Source organism: Marmota monax, unplaced genomic scaffold (assembly GCF_021218885.2).
Source record: "Marmota monax isolate L192 unplaced genomic scaffold, Marmota_monax_Labrador192_F-V1.1 WCK01_AAM20220418_F8-fsc00200, whole genome shotgun sequence".
NCBI lineage: Eukaryota > Metazoa > Chordata > Mammalia > Rodentia > Sciuridae > Marmota > Marmota monax.
The window spans coordinates 1612073-1628419 of NW_026692549.1; the positions used below are offsets into that span (position 1 = coordinate 1612073).

Below are 16347 nucleotides of genomic sequence, written 5' to 3' on the forward strand. Positions count from 1 at the left end.
GTGTTCACAGAGGAGGCCATGGGCAAGATGGTCTCTGTGCTTTAGTCTCTGGGTTTTTCTGGTTTAATCTAGTACAGATAATCTTTCTAAAGTGTAGCTTTGTGGAACTCTTCCTTTGCTTTGAAAACTTTAGTGCTGACTACTGCTTGTGGAAGAAACCAGAAACTCTGCGGCCTGGCCTGTCTCTGGTCACTTCCACAGAGGGTCACTTCAGCTGGGGCCAGGGCTCCCAGTCTTGGGCTGCTGTGCTGCCTGAGGTCTTCTTGCTGTGTTGGGAGCCTGCAGAGCCTCTGTTGCCTCCCGCAGGATCCTCCTTCTGAAGGTGGCCTTGGCCTTTCAGCTAACTCTCCTACCCTCCCTTGCTGTCTGTTAAGTTCTGCCGGCTTTGTGTGTCTTTCTGCTCTTCCATCAAGACTGTACCAGGACTGGCCTCTGGGGTGAGCCTCCCAGTTGCAGGCCTGTGGCGCTCTCAGTCACTGTTGGGAATTGTTTGTCAGCCAGCTGCTGGCACGGGACCTTCACAGAGAAGAACCAGGCCCCTGGTCTGCTCCTGAGGCTCTAGGAGCCAGGCCTGCCTCAGGGCAGTGGGGACACTGAGGACCTGAGGAGGGGCAGGCACAGTGTCTGGCCACTGCCCTGCGGTGGGAGGCAGCAGTGTCTCTGCCACCTGTTTCATCAGGTCATGGGCGGGGGCTGGAATTGTGCCCCTCTCAGGTTCTGGTGGAGAAGGCTCCGGCACTGAGGGCTGTGTGGTGGCTGAGCCCTGTGGTCTGACTTGAAGGCAGCTGGGCCGTGGGCCACCCTTGGGGAACCACCATTTAAGGTGTAAGTTTTTTGTTTTGTTTTGTTTTGGTGCTGGGGAACCCAGGGCCTTGAGCATTTGAGGCAAGCACTCTGCCAACTGAGCTGTGTCTCCAGCCCTGAAGGTGTGGGTCTTCTCAAGGAAAAAGAAGCTCTGCCACGGAGATTGTTTTGTGTAAATTGATTGGACGTTAGTTTCGTCGAATTTTATAGCTCAGTGCCTTCTTTTACATTTTTAAAGAAATAAAAGACGAGCTTGAAGATCTGAACAAAGAAATCAAGAAAACTGCTAACAGAATTCGAGCCAAGTTAAAGTGTAAGTTTGTTTATTTATTTATTTATTTTAAAAAATATTTATTTTAGTTGTAAATAGACCTTTATTCTATTTATTTATATGTGGTGCTGAAAATCGAACCCAGGGCCTCACACATGCTAGGCAAGCACTCTACACTGAGCCCCAGCTCTGGCCCCTAAGTTTAAATGCAGTCTTATGTTTGATTATTGATGGTGGGAATGTGAACTATTGCTTTTCTCTTCCTTACAGTTTTTTAAAAATACTTTTTAAAAAATATTTATTTTTTAGTTGTAGTTGGACACAATACATTTATTTTATTTATGTATTTTTATGTGGTGCTGAGGATCGAACCCAGCACTTCCTACGAATGTTCTACTGCCGAGCCACAACCCCAGCCCCTCTGCCTCACAGTTTTTAATTAAAATTGTGACCTCTTTAGAGCATCTCTGTGTATTTGGATGCACTGACTCATGGCTAGGGGCTGAAGCACTTAGCATTGTTGTGCTGTTGCTTGATGGCCTTCCGGCCACACTGCAGGTGTCTGAGGACAGCAGCCACCATGACACTCAGTGTTACAGCCGTGGCTGCTGCCGGCTCCAGGCTTGGGCAGGATCAAACAGAGGCTGCCTTTTCCTGATCTGGAGAAAGATGCCCTGCAGCAGATGTGTGCCTGCCGTGCCTGACCAGGACTAGCGCTGCTCCTGGGGTGACCATGCCATTCAGTGAGCTGAGAGCGATACTCAGGAGCCAGGGCCAGCTGGTGGGGCTAGCACTGCTGGACACGCCAGTGGCTTGGCCCCTTCTTCTGGGTCTTTGCAGTGAACAGAGCTTCCTTTTTTTTTTTTTTAAGAGTGTGTGTGTGTGTGTGTGTGTATTTATTTATTTTAGTTGTTGATAGACCTTTATTTTGTTTATGTATATGTGGTACTGAGAATTGAACCCAGTGCCTCACACATGCCAGGCAAGTGTGCTGCTGCTGAGCCCCAGCCCCGGCACCACCTTTTTTTTTTTTGATAAATCATAATTTTGTACTGATAGTTAATGTTAAGAATTCAAAAGGACTTTCACATCATCTTGGGGATAGTACATCTTTGTCTCTCTTCATCTGTGCCCCAAATCATGGTTCTGGCGACACTCATGTGATCACACATTTACTCTGTCCCGTGGTACACATGGAGCAACTCACAGGAGCACACTAACCACACTCACTTGCCATCAAGAGTATGAGTACCAATAAAACCATGGCATTTTCAGGTCAATGGATAGCGTTGGAGAATATAATCCTAAGTGAAGTTAGCCAATCCCCAAAACCAAATGCCGAATGTTTTCTCTGATGTAAGAGGCTGAGTCACAGTGGGATATGGAGGGGGAGCATGGTAGGAATAGACAAACTCTAGATAGGGCAGGGAGTGGGAGGGGGCAGGGGGTTAGAAATGATGGTGGAATGTGATGGACATTATTATCTAAAACACATGTATGAAGGCACAAATGGTGTGAACATACTTTATATACAACCAGAGATATGAAAAAATTGTGCTCTATTAGTGTAACATGAATTGTAATGCATTCTGCTGTCATGTATAAATAAAAAACTTAATTAAAAAAAAGAGTGCGAGTACCTAAGACAGTCAGTTGTTAAATTTTGTGGTGCTGTGGATGGAACACAGGGCCTTGCACATGATAGGCTAGTGTCCTACCACAGAGCTCCAGCTTCAGCACTTTTTGTTTTGATTGTTTTTGGTAGTGCCAGGGATTGAACCCTGGGGCACTTTACCACTGAGCTACATCCCCAACCCTGTTTAAAAAAAAATTTTTTTTTTTAATTTTTGAGACAGGGTATGACAAGTTGCTGAGGCTGGCTTGCATTTGTGAGCCTCCTGTCTCAGCCTCCCAAGTAGCTGGGATCGCTGGTGTATACCACCATGCCTGGCAGTGGTTTAATTTTTTGGTCACTTGTTTGTCCCTACATATATCTTAATGAGATATACAGTCGAATTCCTGGGTTTTAAGTCACTTTGAATAGGTCTTTTCTGTGTGATGATGTCGCTAAATAACTTGATCTATAGTTAGGTTTGTCTCATTTTTCTTTAATTATGGAGATTGCAATTTTTTTTTTGTGTGTGGCACGGGATTGAATCCTTGGGTGCTTAACCACTGAACTATATCCCCACCCCTTTTTATTTTTAATTTTTAATTAAAAAAATGTTTTAATTATCAATGGGCCTTTATTTTATTTATTTATATGTGGTGCTAAGGATTGAACCCAGTGTCTTGCACATGCTAAGCAGGTGCTCTGGCACTGAGCCACAACCCCAGCCCTTTCATTTTTTATTTTAAGAAAGGGTCTTGCTGAGTTGCTTAGGGTCTCACTAAGTTGCTGAGGCTGGCCTCAAAATCATGATCCTCCTGCCTCAGCCTCCTGAGTCAGTGGGATTGTAAGTGTGCACTACCATGCCCAACCAGAGATTGCTTTTTAAAACATTTAATTTTGCTTTATAATTATGTGAAGTATTTATGTCATTCTAAAGTAAAATCTATAAAACAAAACATATTCAAAGAATTCGGCTTCCCCGGTGCCTCTTCCAGCCTTATTTCTTTTTTTTTAATGTTTATTTTTTAGTTTTTGGCAGACACAACATCTTTGTTTGTATGTGGTGCTGAGGATCGAACCCGGGCCGCACGCATGCCAGGCGAGCACGCTACCGCTTGAGCCACATCCCCAGCCCATTCCAGCCTTATTTCTCCTTTCCACTCCATGGCAACTGTCTTTGAGATGTATGGTTGTCTTTCTGTGCACATGGATAGCCATAGATACAGGTGCGGGTGTGTGTGCGCGCGTGCGCGTACACACACACACACACACACACATATTTACTAAGAGTAGTAAAACAATCTCTCTTGATGGACAGTCTTTCCAGGGGATTATTTTAAAAGATAGCCTATTCTAGTTTTAAGAGAAGATATGTTTCAAAGAGTAAGAAAAAAACAGTTGAGATTAGGCTCAAAATATTTCAGTTTTTTAAATTTAAAAAATAACTCTGTCCTGTTTGTTCCTAGCCATTGAGCAAAGTTTTGATCAGGATGAAAGTGGGAATCGAACATCTGTGGATCTTCGGATACGAAAAACCCAGGTTTGATTTTCAGCCTCACTTAGATTGAAGTAGTGAAGAGTAGAACCTTTTTGTGTGTGGCACTGGGGGTTGGACCCAGGACCTTGCACATGCCAGGAAAGCTCGCTACCACTGAGTCCCATGCCCAGCCTAGAGTAAGTCATTTTACTTTCAAATTCAAACTAATTCTGTCTTTACTGTCGTGTTTATCCTCAAGACATTTTTGTGTGAAAGTGTAGTGTCATTTATCGATGACATCTTTTCCGTGTGGAGAAGTGTTTTCAGCCCTCAGTGGGCTTCTCTTCTGTGAGCAGAGCTCTGTCAGTGGTGTGGTCTTGGCTTCAGTGGATCCACGCTGTGCAGAGAGGAACCAGAGTGCAGAGCCCTCCCTGCAGTGGTGCCGCAGCTCATGAGCTCTGGCCAGCCTGCTTGCCCTCAGCCTTGCTCTGCATTAGTAAGGCCTGTGACCGGGGGAGTCGCGACCTCTTTGAAGCATGGTGGACACATGTGGACAGTGGAGTTGTTTATGAAAGTTAGGGTGGTGCACGTGGTGCCTGCATAGATTCTGTTACAGGGCACCGCTTGGCTATTCTTACTTCCCGTTTGAAGGAGTAGCATAAGTAGTATGAGTTTCTGAACTATAAGGTTTTCACAGACCATTTAATAGAATAATGGTTTTATTATATGTTATGTGTTAATTTTAATCATTTTATATATTAATTGTATGTTCATTGATTTGTTTTTCATGTTCTTAGCATTCTGTACTGTCTAGAAAATTTGTGGAAGTCATGACAGAGTACAATGAAGCTCAGACTTTATTTCGGGAGCGAAGCAAAGGACGCATACAGCGCCAGTTGGAAATAAGTGAGTAAGAAAAACTGTTGAAAATGCTTCCTTGGGCTTGGGCCATAGCTCAGCTGGTAGAGCGCCTGCCTCGCATGCACAAGGCCCTGGGTTCAAGCCCCAGCACCACAAAAAAAAGAAAAAGAAAAAAAAAACCCTTCCTCTTTCCTTGAGGCCTCACTGCAAAGTACTTTCACTCCAAACTACTAATTCCATCTCTGTTGTCACCAGTGTCATAAAAACTAAAGGCCTCTCCTCGCACTTCCTGGTCCTTGAATCAATCAAACCTGTCATTTATTTACACCAAAAAAATTCTAAGCAAGTGTACTTTATTTTCTGATTATTGAAATTTTGAAAGTTTTAATCTAATTCGGAAACTTCACTCATTATATGTTTAAGTATTTCTGTCCTGCAGCCCCTGATGGGCCTCTCACAGTTTGCTCCTCCATTTGACCTGCTGCGCTAGCTCCGCCCCCTTTGTAGGAACCTCTGCTGTCCTTTCCATGGGACTTAGTGCTGTGTGGCAGGACAGGCGGGCTGCATGGCTGCATGACCCCGCCCTGACACAGCTGCCCCATTCTTCTGATTCTCCCGGTGGCACTGTTAACAGCTGCCTAGGAAGGCGCATGGGGAGGTAGAAAAGCTGTCCAAAGCATTGGTGCCTCAGTCAGGGTTTAGACTTCAGGCTGAAAGCCTTGTCTCTGAGTGTCGCCACACCCTGAGCGTGGTCTCCATTGTTGCCTCTCAGCCGGGAGGACCACCACAGACGAGGAGCTGGAGGAGATGCTGGAGAGTGGAAAGCCGTCCATCTTCACCTCGGATGTGAGTCCGGCAGCTGCCCCCATCCTTACCCACATGGGTTTTCCTCTCTGTGACTTCCAGACTAGTTGGGAGCTCATTCTTATTCTTATTTTTGTTTTTAAAGATTATATCAGATTCACAAATTACTAGACAAGCTCTGAATGAGATTGAGTCACGCCACAAGGACATCATGAAACTGGAGACCAGCATCCGGGAGCTGCACGAGATGTTTATGGACATGGCCATGTTTGTGGAGACCCAGGTAATCTGGCACCTTCTCTAACCAGGTGCCTCATGCCAGGTCTCACCTTTGAGCCCACTCTTATGTAGAGCAGACATGATTTTGAAGCTAATCTCAAAATTCAAAAGTTAATTATAGTGTTAAGTGTGACTTAGGGCTGGGGCTGGGGCTCAGAGGTAGAGAGCTTGCCTAGCATGGGTGAGGCACTGGGTTCAATTCTCAGCAACATATATACATACATAAAATAAAGGCCCATCAACAACTAAAAAATTTAAAAAAGTGTTATGCTGAAATGTTGGGTACAGCTCAAGGTTCCAACAGCAGGAAGCTTGTCTAGTAAATTGAGTTATGGTGTGCTCGTGTCCCAGTCAGCCATTTAGATAGCCAGAGGCAACAGAGACTTTCTGCTTGTGGAGAATTTTTAATGAAATATGCAAATATTTTTGTTAAATTTAAAGAAATTAAGGTAAAGGGAGATACTAAATTTTTATGTATATATCCATTTATATGTGTAAATATAAATTTTTATATAAACACACATGGCATGAGCACAGCTACATAGAACAGTGTTTCCAAAGGAAGGAAATATACCAGTCTGATTAAATCGTGAGCTCCAGGGATGTGGATTCTCCTCTCTGAACACATAGACTTTCAAGACTCCTCTGAGAGCCACATCCCAGTGACCACGGGGAGTGTCTGCAGGAGTAAGCATCAGGGGGAAGCAGACCACGGTGCAGATAGGCTTGTACCCACAGCATTTGGTCTGCTCTGCGTGCAGGTAGAGAGCAGAGGAGGGTGGGGAGACCCCCTGGGAGCACTGGAGAGAGGTGCCATCACAGCAGGTGACACTCCGTGTAGCCATGTGCCTGGGATGAGTCTGGACTGCCCAATGGCCTTCAGAGCCCTGCCTGGGGCAGTTGTCTCCAGGTGAGGCTGGAGCCTCCCACCAACCCTTCTGAGCAGCCTCTCCTCCCTTCCTGAGAGTGTTTTGGAGGATGCATGCTTCCAAGAAGGCTGACACTGGGGCATTTCCGTGACCACCTGGATTGCTAAGACGGGGTGGGGAACCATTCACACACACAGGTCATTCCCATGCGCTACATCAGCCTTTTAAAGAGCCCTGTTTATTTTGAGGACTTTTATCATAAAAAGTTGTGTGGAAAACTGCAGTACCGTGCATTTGCCACAAGAAACCCACAGCCAGGGATGGGTGGGCAGAGGTACCCTTCTGATTTGGGGCGGACCCCTTGCCGCTCAGGCAGGGCTCAAGAACTAGAGAGGGGTCTGGTGGCGGCTGGGGTCTTATTTCAGGGAGTACATGATACAGTAAGAACAGTAGTTTAATCTTTATAGCTATAGATACTCCAGGACACCCCAGGCTGTCACTGTCACTGTCCTGTGCGGGCGCAGCGCCTCGCGCACCTCTAGGAGAGCTTCTCGCCCCATGGGGCTATCGGGGCTGTGCTGTGTGCTCTAGTCCTGGTGCACCTCAGGGCTTCTGGAGGCTGACGTGTGGGTGGTGAGTCACCTTCCCTCCTCCTCAGCACTTGGCTCGTCTCTGCTGCAGGGTGTCTCCTGGAGGACAGCACCCAGGTAACGCATCCCCCTGGCCTGTGTGGCCCCTACGGGGTCGGGCTGTGTGTGTGTTCATTCATTCAGTCAAGAATGTCAGACACAGCTGTGGTTAGCTTCCTGGTGTTTCCTAGGACTAGCAGTGAGCTCCCGCCTATTGGAAAGCTGCTGGCCTTGTGTGGACTGTTAGGCTAGTGGTAAAGCATTGTGTGACCCAGAGCTCCCCCTCCCATCCTGCTGTCTGTGGGGCTCACTGCCGGGCCTGCCTGGTGCCTGCCCGTGCCTTGGTCGCCAGCTCTGCTGCTCCCTTGGTTGGTTTTGAATGCGATCGAGTTGGGATGGCTTCGCTTTGCATATTCACGGTATCCTCCCTCTCACTTTCCTTACATACGCAGACATGACGTCCATCTCATGCTCATCGTGTCTGTGTCAAGACTGTTTGGTGGCTCTTTGAAGATACATAGGTGAGTCATTTTGAAAACGTCTTCTAAGGTTGAAACTTTGTGTTTTAAGGGCGAAATGATCAACAACATAGAGAAAAACGTGACGAATGCTGCAGACTATGTGGAGCACGCTAAAGAGGAGACCAAGAAAGCCCTTAAATACCACAGCAAAGCCAGAAGGGTGAGTTCGGTCTCTGACCACCGAGGTGGCTCTCTCTGGCTTGGGTCCAAGTTGGGATGCAGTCACGTAAGTCTGCTGGAAAGGGAGCCAGGAGCACAATCCCTTACCTAGATATCTGGTTGAAAGCTGGTGATCATTAGCACAGTCTTAAAGCACAGCAGGTAAGCGGAGTGTGGGCCACGCGTGTTCTCAGTTACAGGAGCTCCTCACAGGATGGAGCCACCACTGACCCATGGCAGGGAGCACAGGCTTCAGTCCCTGAGTTCTGTTTCCCGGGTGTTATTTGAAGGGACCTAACTGATGGGATTGGGAGTTTGGGAGTCGTTGGTTACATGTTTTATGCAGTAAACATTTATTCCTCACTCAGATTATTTGATAATTGGTTGGAGGAAAGAAGAGAATGATCTGAGACTGTGGGCCTGGCATCTTTTGTGGTGCCCTCAAAGACAGGTGCCCTCTTGCCTGGGATGGGTGTTCCCAGAGCATAGTTGAAAGCTGCTAGCCAGCTCAGGGCTCTGTAGGTCTGCCCCTCGAGTGGGTATGGATTTCCACATTTGGCTGCATCCAGAGAGATGCAGTGAGTAAGCTTGTCAGTAAGTTTCGACATCTTTACCTGAATCTTAGGAGTGTCACCTCATGTATAGTGAACAAGCTCTTCCAAGGAACCCGAAACTGCAGTTGACTCCCACTGGGGTCCAGGAACCGCCTGTGGTGTGTGCTGGCCGGGCTGCCTCTTCCTCTCCCAGCACTGTGGTGTGTGCTGCCCAGGCTGCCTGTCCCTCTCCCAGCATGGAGCACCAGTCTGCGTGGGGTGTTTGTCACACTCACCTTCTCGGAGGGCTGTTTGGCTTCTCAGTGCCACCCACCCTCAGAGGCCATGTGCTCAGTGTGGGCTGGGGCATCTCCGTGGGATGTCCACAGAGGCTCTCTTCAGTGGGGTCGGCTGGAGTGTGTGCAGTGCGTAGAGGCAACTGCAGAGGCACAGCCTGGCACCCCTGCCGGCTTGGCTGAGTGTGTTCCTTAGATTCGAAGTGTAAGGTGTGGTTGCCCACATTGTTCTGTCACCCTTCTTTAAGACACCGACTCAACATGGCCTGAGGGGGAGGTCCAGGTATGAAGTGCCCCACTAGTTCTGGGCACACAGTCGACCTTGACTTTCCTCCCTGTCTCCATGACTCGAGCCTGCCCCTTCAGGGAGGTGTCCGTGGGCAGCTTGTCTCACAGAGAGGAAGGGTGGAGGTGTGGCACATGCTTCTTCACGCTGCGGAGAAGCCGGACTGTGTGCTGCCTGGGCTCAGCAGGCCACCTGTGTGCCAGGCATGGCTCCGACATCACCCCTGTCTGTTGGGTGAAACACCTGATAGCCAAAGCTGCCCAGCCTGCTGCCTTCACCCCCAGCTGCTCCATGCTCTGCTCTGTCCTGCCTGCTGCTGAGCGTGTCTTCTGCTGACATCCAGGGCTACCCTGGGGGCTGCACAGTGCCCGAGCTTAGGCAGTGTCCGTGGATGGTCATGTCCCTGTGGTGTGTTGGGAGCAGCGATGACGTACTGCCTACAACACAGGCAAGACAAGGCAGGGCTTCCCAGGCAGGGTGCCTGCTCCCAGTGCCCAGGATTGGCTGTGTGGCTTTGTACACACAGAAAATCACCTACTTCTGTCTGTCAGAAATGTACTGAAGCCATGGGGTTATGCGGCACCCCATCGAGGCACCCAGTGTCCTCGAGTGACTGATAATTTGGTCTCTGAGCAGCCTGATCTTGTAAATCACGTCACTCTCGAGAACCGAAAATTACCTGGCAGGAGTCAGCCGATGTCCTGCAACACAGAGTGTAAGATTAGTTTGAGGACCATCCTGTCTCCAGGGACGTGCATCTTTAACGTGGGGATGTGCAGCCAACCATGGGATAACCAATCGCTTTTCTTTGACAGAAAAAGTGGATAATTGCTGCTGTGGCAGTGGCTGTGGTCGCCATACTTGCTCTAATCATTGGCTTATCAGTTGGCAAGTGACGGTGTGGCTGATGCTGGCGCTTGCTCCCGACAGGGCAGCAGTAAGTAACTAACCCACTGACTCCTCCTTCCCTCCCTCGCTCAGGGATTGCCACCGCCCGGCCCTGAGCACTGCCACCATGTGCATGTGGGCAGCTGCCCAGGTCCATGCAGGCCCGCCTCCTGTGGTGCTGGGACCCTCTCACTCCAGCTAAGGGGCCTTCAGTGAAGGCCACAGCTGTGCCAATGAAGATGACCCTCCATTAAAAACTAACATTTAACGTTGTAATCTAGCTCCTAAGTCATTACTTTTAGAATAACGTCAACAACTGAAAATCACTTTGTCAGACACACAAACTCATTTTATTGTGGGATTGGAGGTTGGAGCTGGAGTTAAGGGAACATTGACTGGAAGCAGTCCTCCACCAGCCTCTCCACTTGGCAGGTGTGTTTCCAGGTCTCTGTTGGAGCTGCAGGAGTTGAGTCACATGCATGGCCGTTCTTCAAGGAGTCAGTGTAGAGATCTGGTTTCCCCAAAGTGCCATCGTCTTGTTCACTGAGTTCCTTCCCCGTGCCTGCAGGCTCTGTGTGCAGGGCTCCTTCTGCACTTGGAGTTCCCCTTCCTGCCTGGTGTGTTAGCCTGGGCATTCCCGTCACTCACTCCTCTGCAAGAGCTCTATGACTGTGACTGGAGCGTCAGGGCGCTGGGCATGGGGATGCGGTGCTGGGAACGGGAAGGCAGCTCAGACGCTCGGTCTCTTGGTGCCTTGTTTCTGTTTGTTTAAGGTCAGGGCAGAAAGGGATCCTGTCCTGCCCAGTTCCCTCCTGCTTGTCAGTTTGACTCCTTGCTTGTTTCCCCCTGGCGGTGCTGGGGTCTGAGCCGGGGCCCTCACTTGGCACCCCGGCCCTGAGGTCTGCTTTCTGGGAACATCAAGCTGCACTGCAGTGAGAGGATGAGAAGCTTTTGCAGTCCGGGTCTGACAGGTGCGCAGGCCCAGAGGCCCTGCTGAGTGTCCAGTAGTGTGTGCTGGCTGCTGCTCTTGTCAGCATTTGTTCTCTAGATGTGGGAGGACTCAGCCTGTTTCTATGTGTCTTTCTTTCCTAATGCTTTCCTCTTGGCTTTGTTGAAAAATGGCATATGTTAAAATAATGTTATTTTTAATAGCTTCATAATTCTAAAATATGAGTTGTATTTTTTTAGCCCCTTGATAGTTGAATGTGGTTTTGCTAAAGTTGCAGTTTCTTGTTTGGGCCCACTGAGATGTACTGCTTTTCATGGATGCTTCTGAGTGTTGTTATTGAGTAAAAGAAGGTTCTTTTGGTGTGGCCCCCCTTGGAGTGGGGCTGAACCTGTACCTCAGGCCAGCTGGCCATTTTGCCCGGTGCCTATAAATAAGAAGGAGCACAAACTGACCTCCTTCATGTACGTAGTTTTGGACATGAAGGTGGATTGATGACACTAATTATGCTTTTGAAAAAAGCATTTCCTTTTTTTCTTTCACCCTCAAGCAAATCCTGTCGATGCCTTCCTAGAGTCTAGGCACTTCACCTGCCTGTCCTGTGGGATGGGCAGGGCCCAGGTCTCTCTGTGGAGCTGCCTGATCCTGAGAGCTCTGCAGCCCAGAAGAGACACTCGCCTTACACGGGAAGAGATGGGCCCCGAGGTTTAGGTACCATTGGCAGCAGAGCCAGCCCTGCACCAGCTTAGATGAGATGGCTGTTAAATACATGGACATGGGGTGCAGGCGTACACCTGAATTCCTGCTCCCTGAAAGCCATCGTTCTGCAAGCCAGATGTAGCAGGGAAGTGCACACCTGTGTGGCACCAGCTACAGAATTGCAGGAGAGGGCCAGGCTGGGCCAGAGCAGGGGCCTCCCAGGGCGGCTCCAGGTAGAGACAGTCACAGGTCCTGAGGCACTGGACAAATGGCTGTGGAGGAAGGATGGGAGGCCAGGGCAAGAGGTGCACGAGGAGGGTGCCGGCCGGAGCTCACAGTGAGACGTGGGGGACCACGGGGCACAACACTGTCAGAAAAATCCACGCCCCGTGGACAGGGGGCGCCAAATCCAAAGGGATCTGGTGTCCACAGGTCCTTGGCCCAGAGCTCCCTTGCAGGTGCCTGGGGGTCTGGCCTTGGGTAGCTTCAGGAGTCTTGCTATAATTGACGGCTCTCAGCTTGCTGCTAATTTGGAGCTGCCCAGGTTCAGCAGATGGGATTTATTTATTTCCTGCTTCCATCCTTTCCTGTGCTGGGGCTGGAACCCAGGGCCTCCCTTTCTTTGCTTCTCCCTCAGGTGGGTTTCTGCGGGAGACCCACCTATAGGTGGTTCAACTTTGTTGTGTGAGGATGCTTGCTCACAGGAGGAAATCGCCTTGTGCTGTGCCTGCCCTTCGTCTAGGCCACGCCTGTGGAGGACCGAGTCAGTGTCTGGTTGATCTCTTACACACGTACATGCTTAGACGAAAAACAGGGTAAATGGGATTTTTTTAGTCAATGAGAAATAAATTGATTCAAGCTTTTAAAAAGATGTATGATATTAACAGCAGTTCTGGAATTTATTTTAATCAAAGGAAAGTATTTATCAAAGGAAAGGACTTATTATTATACACAGGTAGCCGCACTGTACCATTCCCCTCCAGAGGCAAGTGGTTACTTTAATAGCACATATTTTAAATTAATAATTGGTTTAGTCTAATAAGCACATGTCCCCAACTTAATACTTTGACTGTGGAGTTTTCCTTGTTCCCTACTTTTCTCTGATCTGTAGGGATTCTTAATAACGGTCTTTTATTTTAAAGTATCCCAAATATCAGGATTTTGTTAGGAGATGACACTGTTGATTTCTTTGATATATTGCAAATTAATGTTTTTCTTTATCTTACAGAAAATGATGTTCATTATTATTTGTGTAATTATTTTGCTTGTGATCCTTGGAATTATCCTAGCAACAACATTGTCATAGCAACCACATCCCAGGAGCTGTTTATCCTTGGAGACTGAGCACATCTTCAACAAAGTCTGCCTCCTCTCTGCTCTGAGTGACTCTCAGACCCTGCACTGTGCTGGGTGCTGGCTTCTTCCTGGTGAAGCCAGGAGACAGGCACAGTTGGACGTCGTGTGCTGAAAACACCTGCGCCCAAGGGTGTGACGCGGGCCACACAGCCTTGGGCTCCAGATGGTACACTGCAGAGTTGACAGTGTGATGCTTGCTTCAGTGGCCTTGAAATAAGGAATTATTGACAATTTCAATTCTTAAGATATGCAGTGTTGAGAATGCAGGTCAAGTTTAATTAGGGTTACTCCATGTTACGAAGCATTAGATTATTCCCCCCTTCTCCCAGGTAACGTATATTAATTAAGAGGCTTTTTGTACTATGTGTGTTGATGTCCTGTTTACAGAAATGATTTTTATTATCACAGAGTTGTTTTGTAAGATTTCTATAATTTTAAATGCTTAATATATTAACATCTTCATTTACCGCATTTTTATATGCTAAATATTCCCATGTGAAGGAAATTGGAAGCGTCATAATCTGGGGCCATCTTTGAATGGCCATGTGCCGAGTTGCTGTCACCACAGCAAATGCTGGCATCAGAGCCTTCCTGCCTCTCAGGTGCCTTCTGTGGGTCTTGACTTGGGGAGTGTGATGTGCCTGCTGCCCTCCAGGAAAGTCTGACTGTGTAGTTAGCTCATTTCTACCTGTTCCAGGACTCACGGGAATAAATTATTAGTTACTGCATTGTAAAGACAGTGGTCTCTTCTTTGTTCATTAAAGGTAAGGGTTGTGTTTCCCTGACCGCATTGATGGTGTCTGAATTTAAGACAGTGATGTGACTGAAATTTAGCCACTCTCAAAACTCAAAAAAGAGATTATTCCTAGACATTGAGAAATTCTCATAAATATAAATGTACAAATCATAAATGTATAAATCACTTAAAGCCTTCCCCCCCCCCCCACTGAAGTGTCAGGGGTGCTTTACCACTGAGCCACATCCCCAGTCCTTTTTTTTTTTTTGAGTCAGGGTCTTGCTAAGTTGCGTAGGGCCTTGTTAAGTTGCTGAGGCTGGTCTCAAACTTGCAGTCATCCTGCATTAGCCTCCCGAGTTGCTGGGATCAAAAGGGGTGCGTCACCACGCCTGGCCTTAAATGCTCTTAAGTACCTGATAGTCTGTGGAACTCTCCAAGTTAATTTTCAAAGAAAACTGTTTAAAACTATGATGCTTAAATAGTTTTCTTGCTCATTAATGTTTGAGTAGGATGGCTGAGTGGGTGAATGGACAGCTATTGAGGTAGGAGCCAGTCCTGGGCACACGAAGATGCCCAGCGTCTGGGCAGCTTCATGCTCCGAGAGCAGATGAGCCCTGACTGTCCCTTGGCGTTGTTGGGTCTGACCTGAGATAGACGTGCTGATTCCGTCACCAAGTGTGAGTGCTGCCCCTGATTGCCCAGCAGGGAGCTCCCTGTTCACCCGCGCACACCGTCCAGCTCGGGCTCTGGCTTCTGTCTTTCCTCACCGCGGACCTCCTAGCACCCAGGTACCTTGGGATTCTGGCTCTACTCTGTGCTGGTCTTGGGGCAGCTGCTGCAGGAGACACCCTACCTGTGACGAGGCCAGAGGCGTGCCCGGCTGGAGGTGCTGCCACCCCTGCGTGGGGGTGTCCCAAGCCCACCCTGGACACCTCTCCACTCTTGCGCCCTGTCCCTCTGAGCAGCCTCAGCCCTCGCCTCCCTCCTGCCGCAGCCGAGTCTTCTGGTGGCGGGTGGGCTCCTGGGATTTTGCACATGCTCTTTGATTTGTGCTTTGGATGTTTAAGTCCTTTTCAGGGGACACATTTACTGCCTACGTCTCCTGTCCCTATTTGGAATCAGAGTTTTAAAAATACATTTGCAGATTAACTTTTTAATCATTTAGAAAAATACCTTGTGTTTACATTTAAGAAGTTCTCAGGAGCTAAAAGAAATACTCAACCTCTGTCTTATGATTCCTGGAAAGATTTTTGGGAGATATTTTGTTGTATGTCCATTAATAAATTCTTCTTCTAACACTGTTACCTGTTGTCATTATTGTGCAGGGCATGAACTGATCATTTAAAATGTTATTGATGAAAATTGTTTAATGTTGTCACAATCTTTTGTTCATGTCTAGGACGTCACATGAAAAGCTGGGGACACGGCACAGTTTTCCTGCCCTGGCTTCTGTCCTGAGCATGGGTTCTGCTCTCAGTCTTCTTTGCGTGTCTCATGACTTCTGTCAAAACTGGGCCTTTATGCTTTGACTGTCCCTCTGGTCCTCCCGCCCCTTCCCACCCAAAAGTCCCCTTCCACTTGGGGTCTTGTTTTAGATTCCACTTATGAGAGGAAACTTGGGATGCTTGTCTTTCTAATCTGGCTGGTTTGCTTGACAGGAGTCCCTCCAGCCCACCCACTCTCCTGCAGACCCAGGTGGTAGGTAAGGCTCTGGGTGCACACCACATCTTCATCCACACCTCGTTGGACACCAGGGTGGTGGATAAGGCTCTGGGTTCACACCACATCTTCATCCACGCTTTGTTGGACGCCAGGGTGGTAGGTTAGGCTCTGGGTGCTCATCACATCTTCATCCACGCCTCATTGGACACAGGGTGGTAGGTAAGGCTCTGGGTGCACACCACGTCTTCATCCACACCTCGTTGGAAGCCGGGACTGGCTCCACAGCTTGCCTGCTGTGGCTGTGCCCTGTTAGACGCTGGCCTGCAGCTGTCCCCGCCGCGTGCTGACTTGGTTTCTTCCCCAGGAGTGGATGGATGGCACGGGCCACCTGAGGTTCCACAGCTGAACCGTTGATTATTTGAAGTCTGCCTTCCTGGGGCTGTCCTGTGTCTGCACAGATGTGTGCCAGCCAGTGACTTGACAGGTCAGGGTGGGCCACTTTGTCCGCTGCTGTGGCTCTTCTGAGGGTGGGACAGGCTACATTCAAGTCCACCTTGGCCTTTCTGGGCCCTCTGAAGTAGTCACCGTGGTGGGGCAGTGGGCTGTCAGAACGGGGCCTCAGTGAGGCTGCTTCATGGTTGCAGTGCCCACCACGAGGA

General features: G+C 48.6%; 1 protein-coding gene across 6 annotated transcripts in view; it reads left to right on the forward strand.

The window, feature by feature from the left end:
* Window positions 1-14025, forward strand: part of Stx2 (syntaxin 2) — a 30856-nt gene extending 16831 nt beyond the window's left edge. The window contains exons 4-11 of one of the 6 annotated variants that reach the window (XM_046445962.2): window positions 1043-1117; window positions 4154-4227; window positions 4962-5070; window positions 5798-5871; window positions 5975-6112; window positions 8177-8287; window positions 10217-10338; window positions 13224-14025. In XM_046445962.2, coding sequence (XP_046301918.1) covers window positions 1043-1117; window positions 4154-4227; window positions 4962-5070; window positions 5798-5871; window positions 5975-6112; window positions 8177-8287; window positions 10217-10297 — 662 coding nt within the window. In that variant the 3' untranslated portion in view covers window positions 10298-10338; window positions 13224-14025. The other 5 variants (XM_046445961.2, XM_046445960.2, XM_058579750.1 and 2 more) reach the window with 5 other exon arrangements.
* Window positions 14026-16347: the final 2322 nt, after the last annotated feature.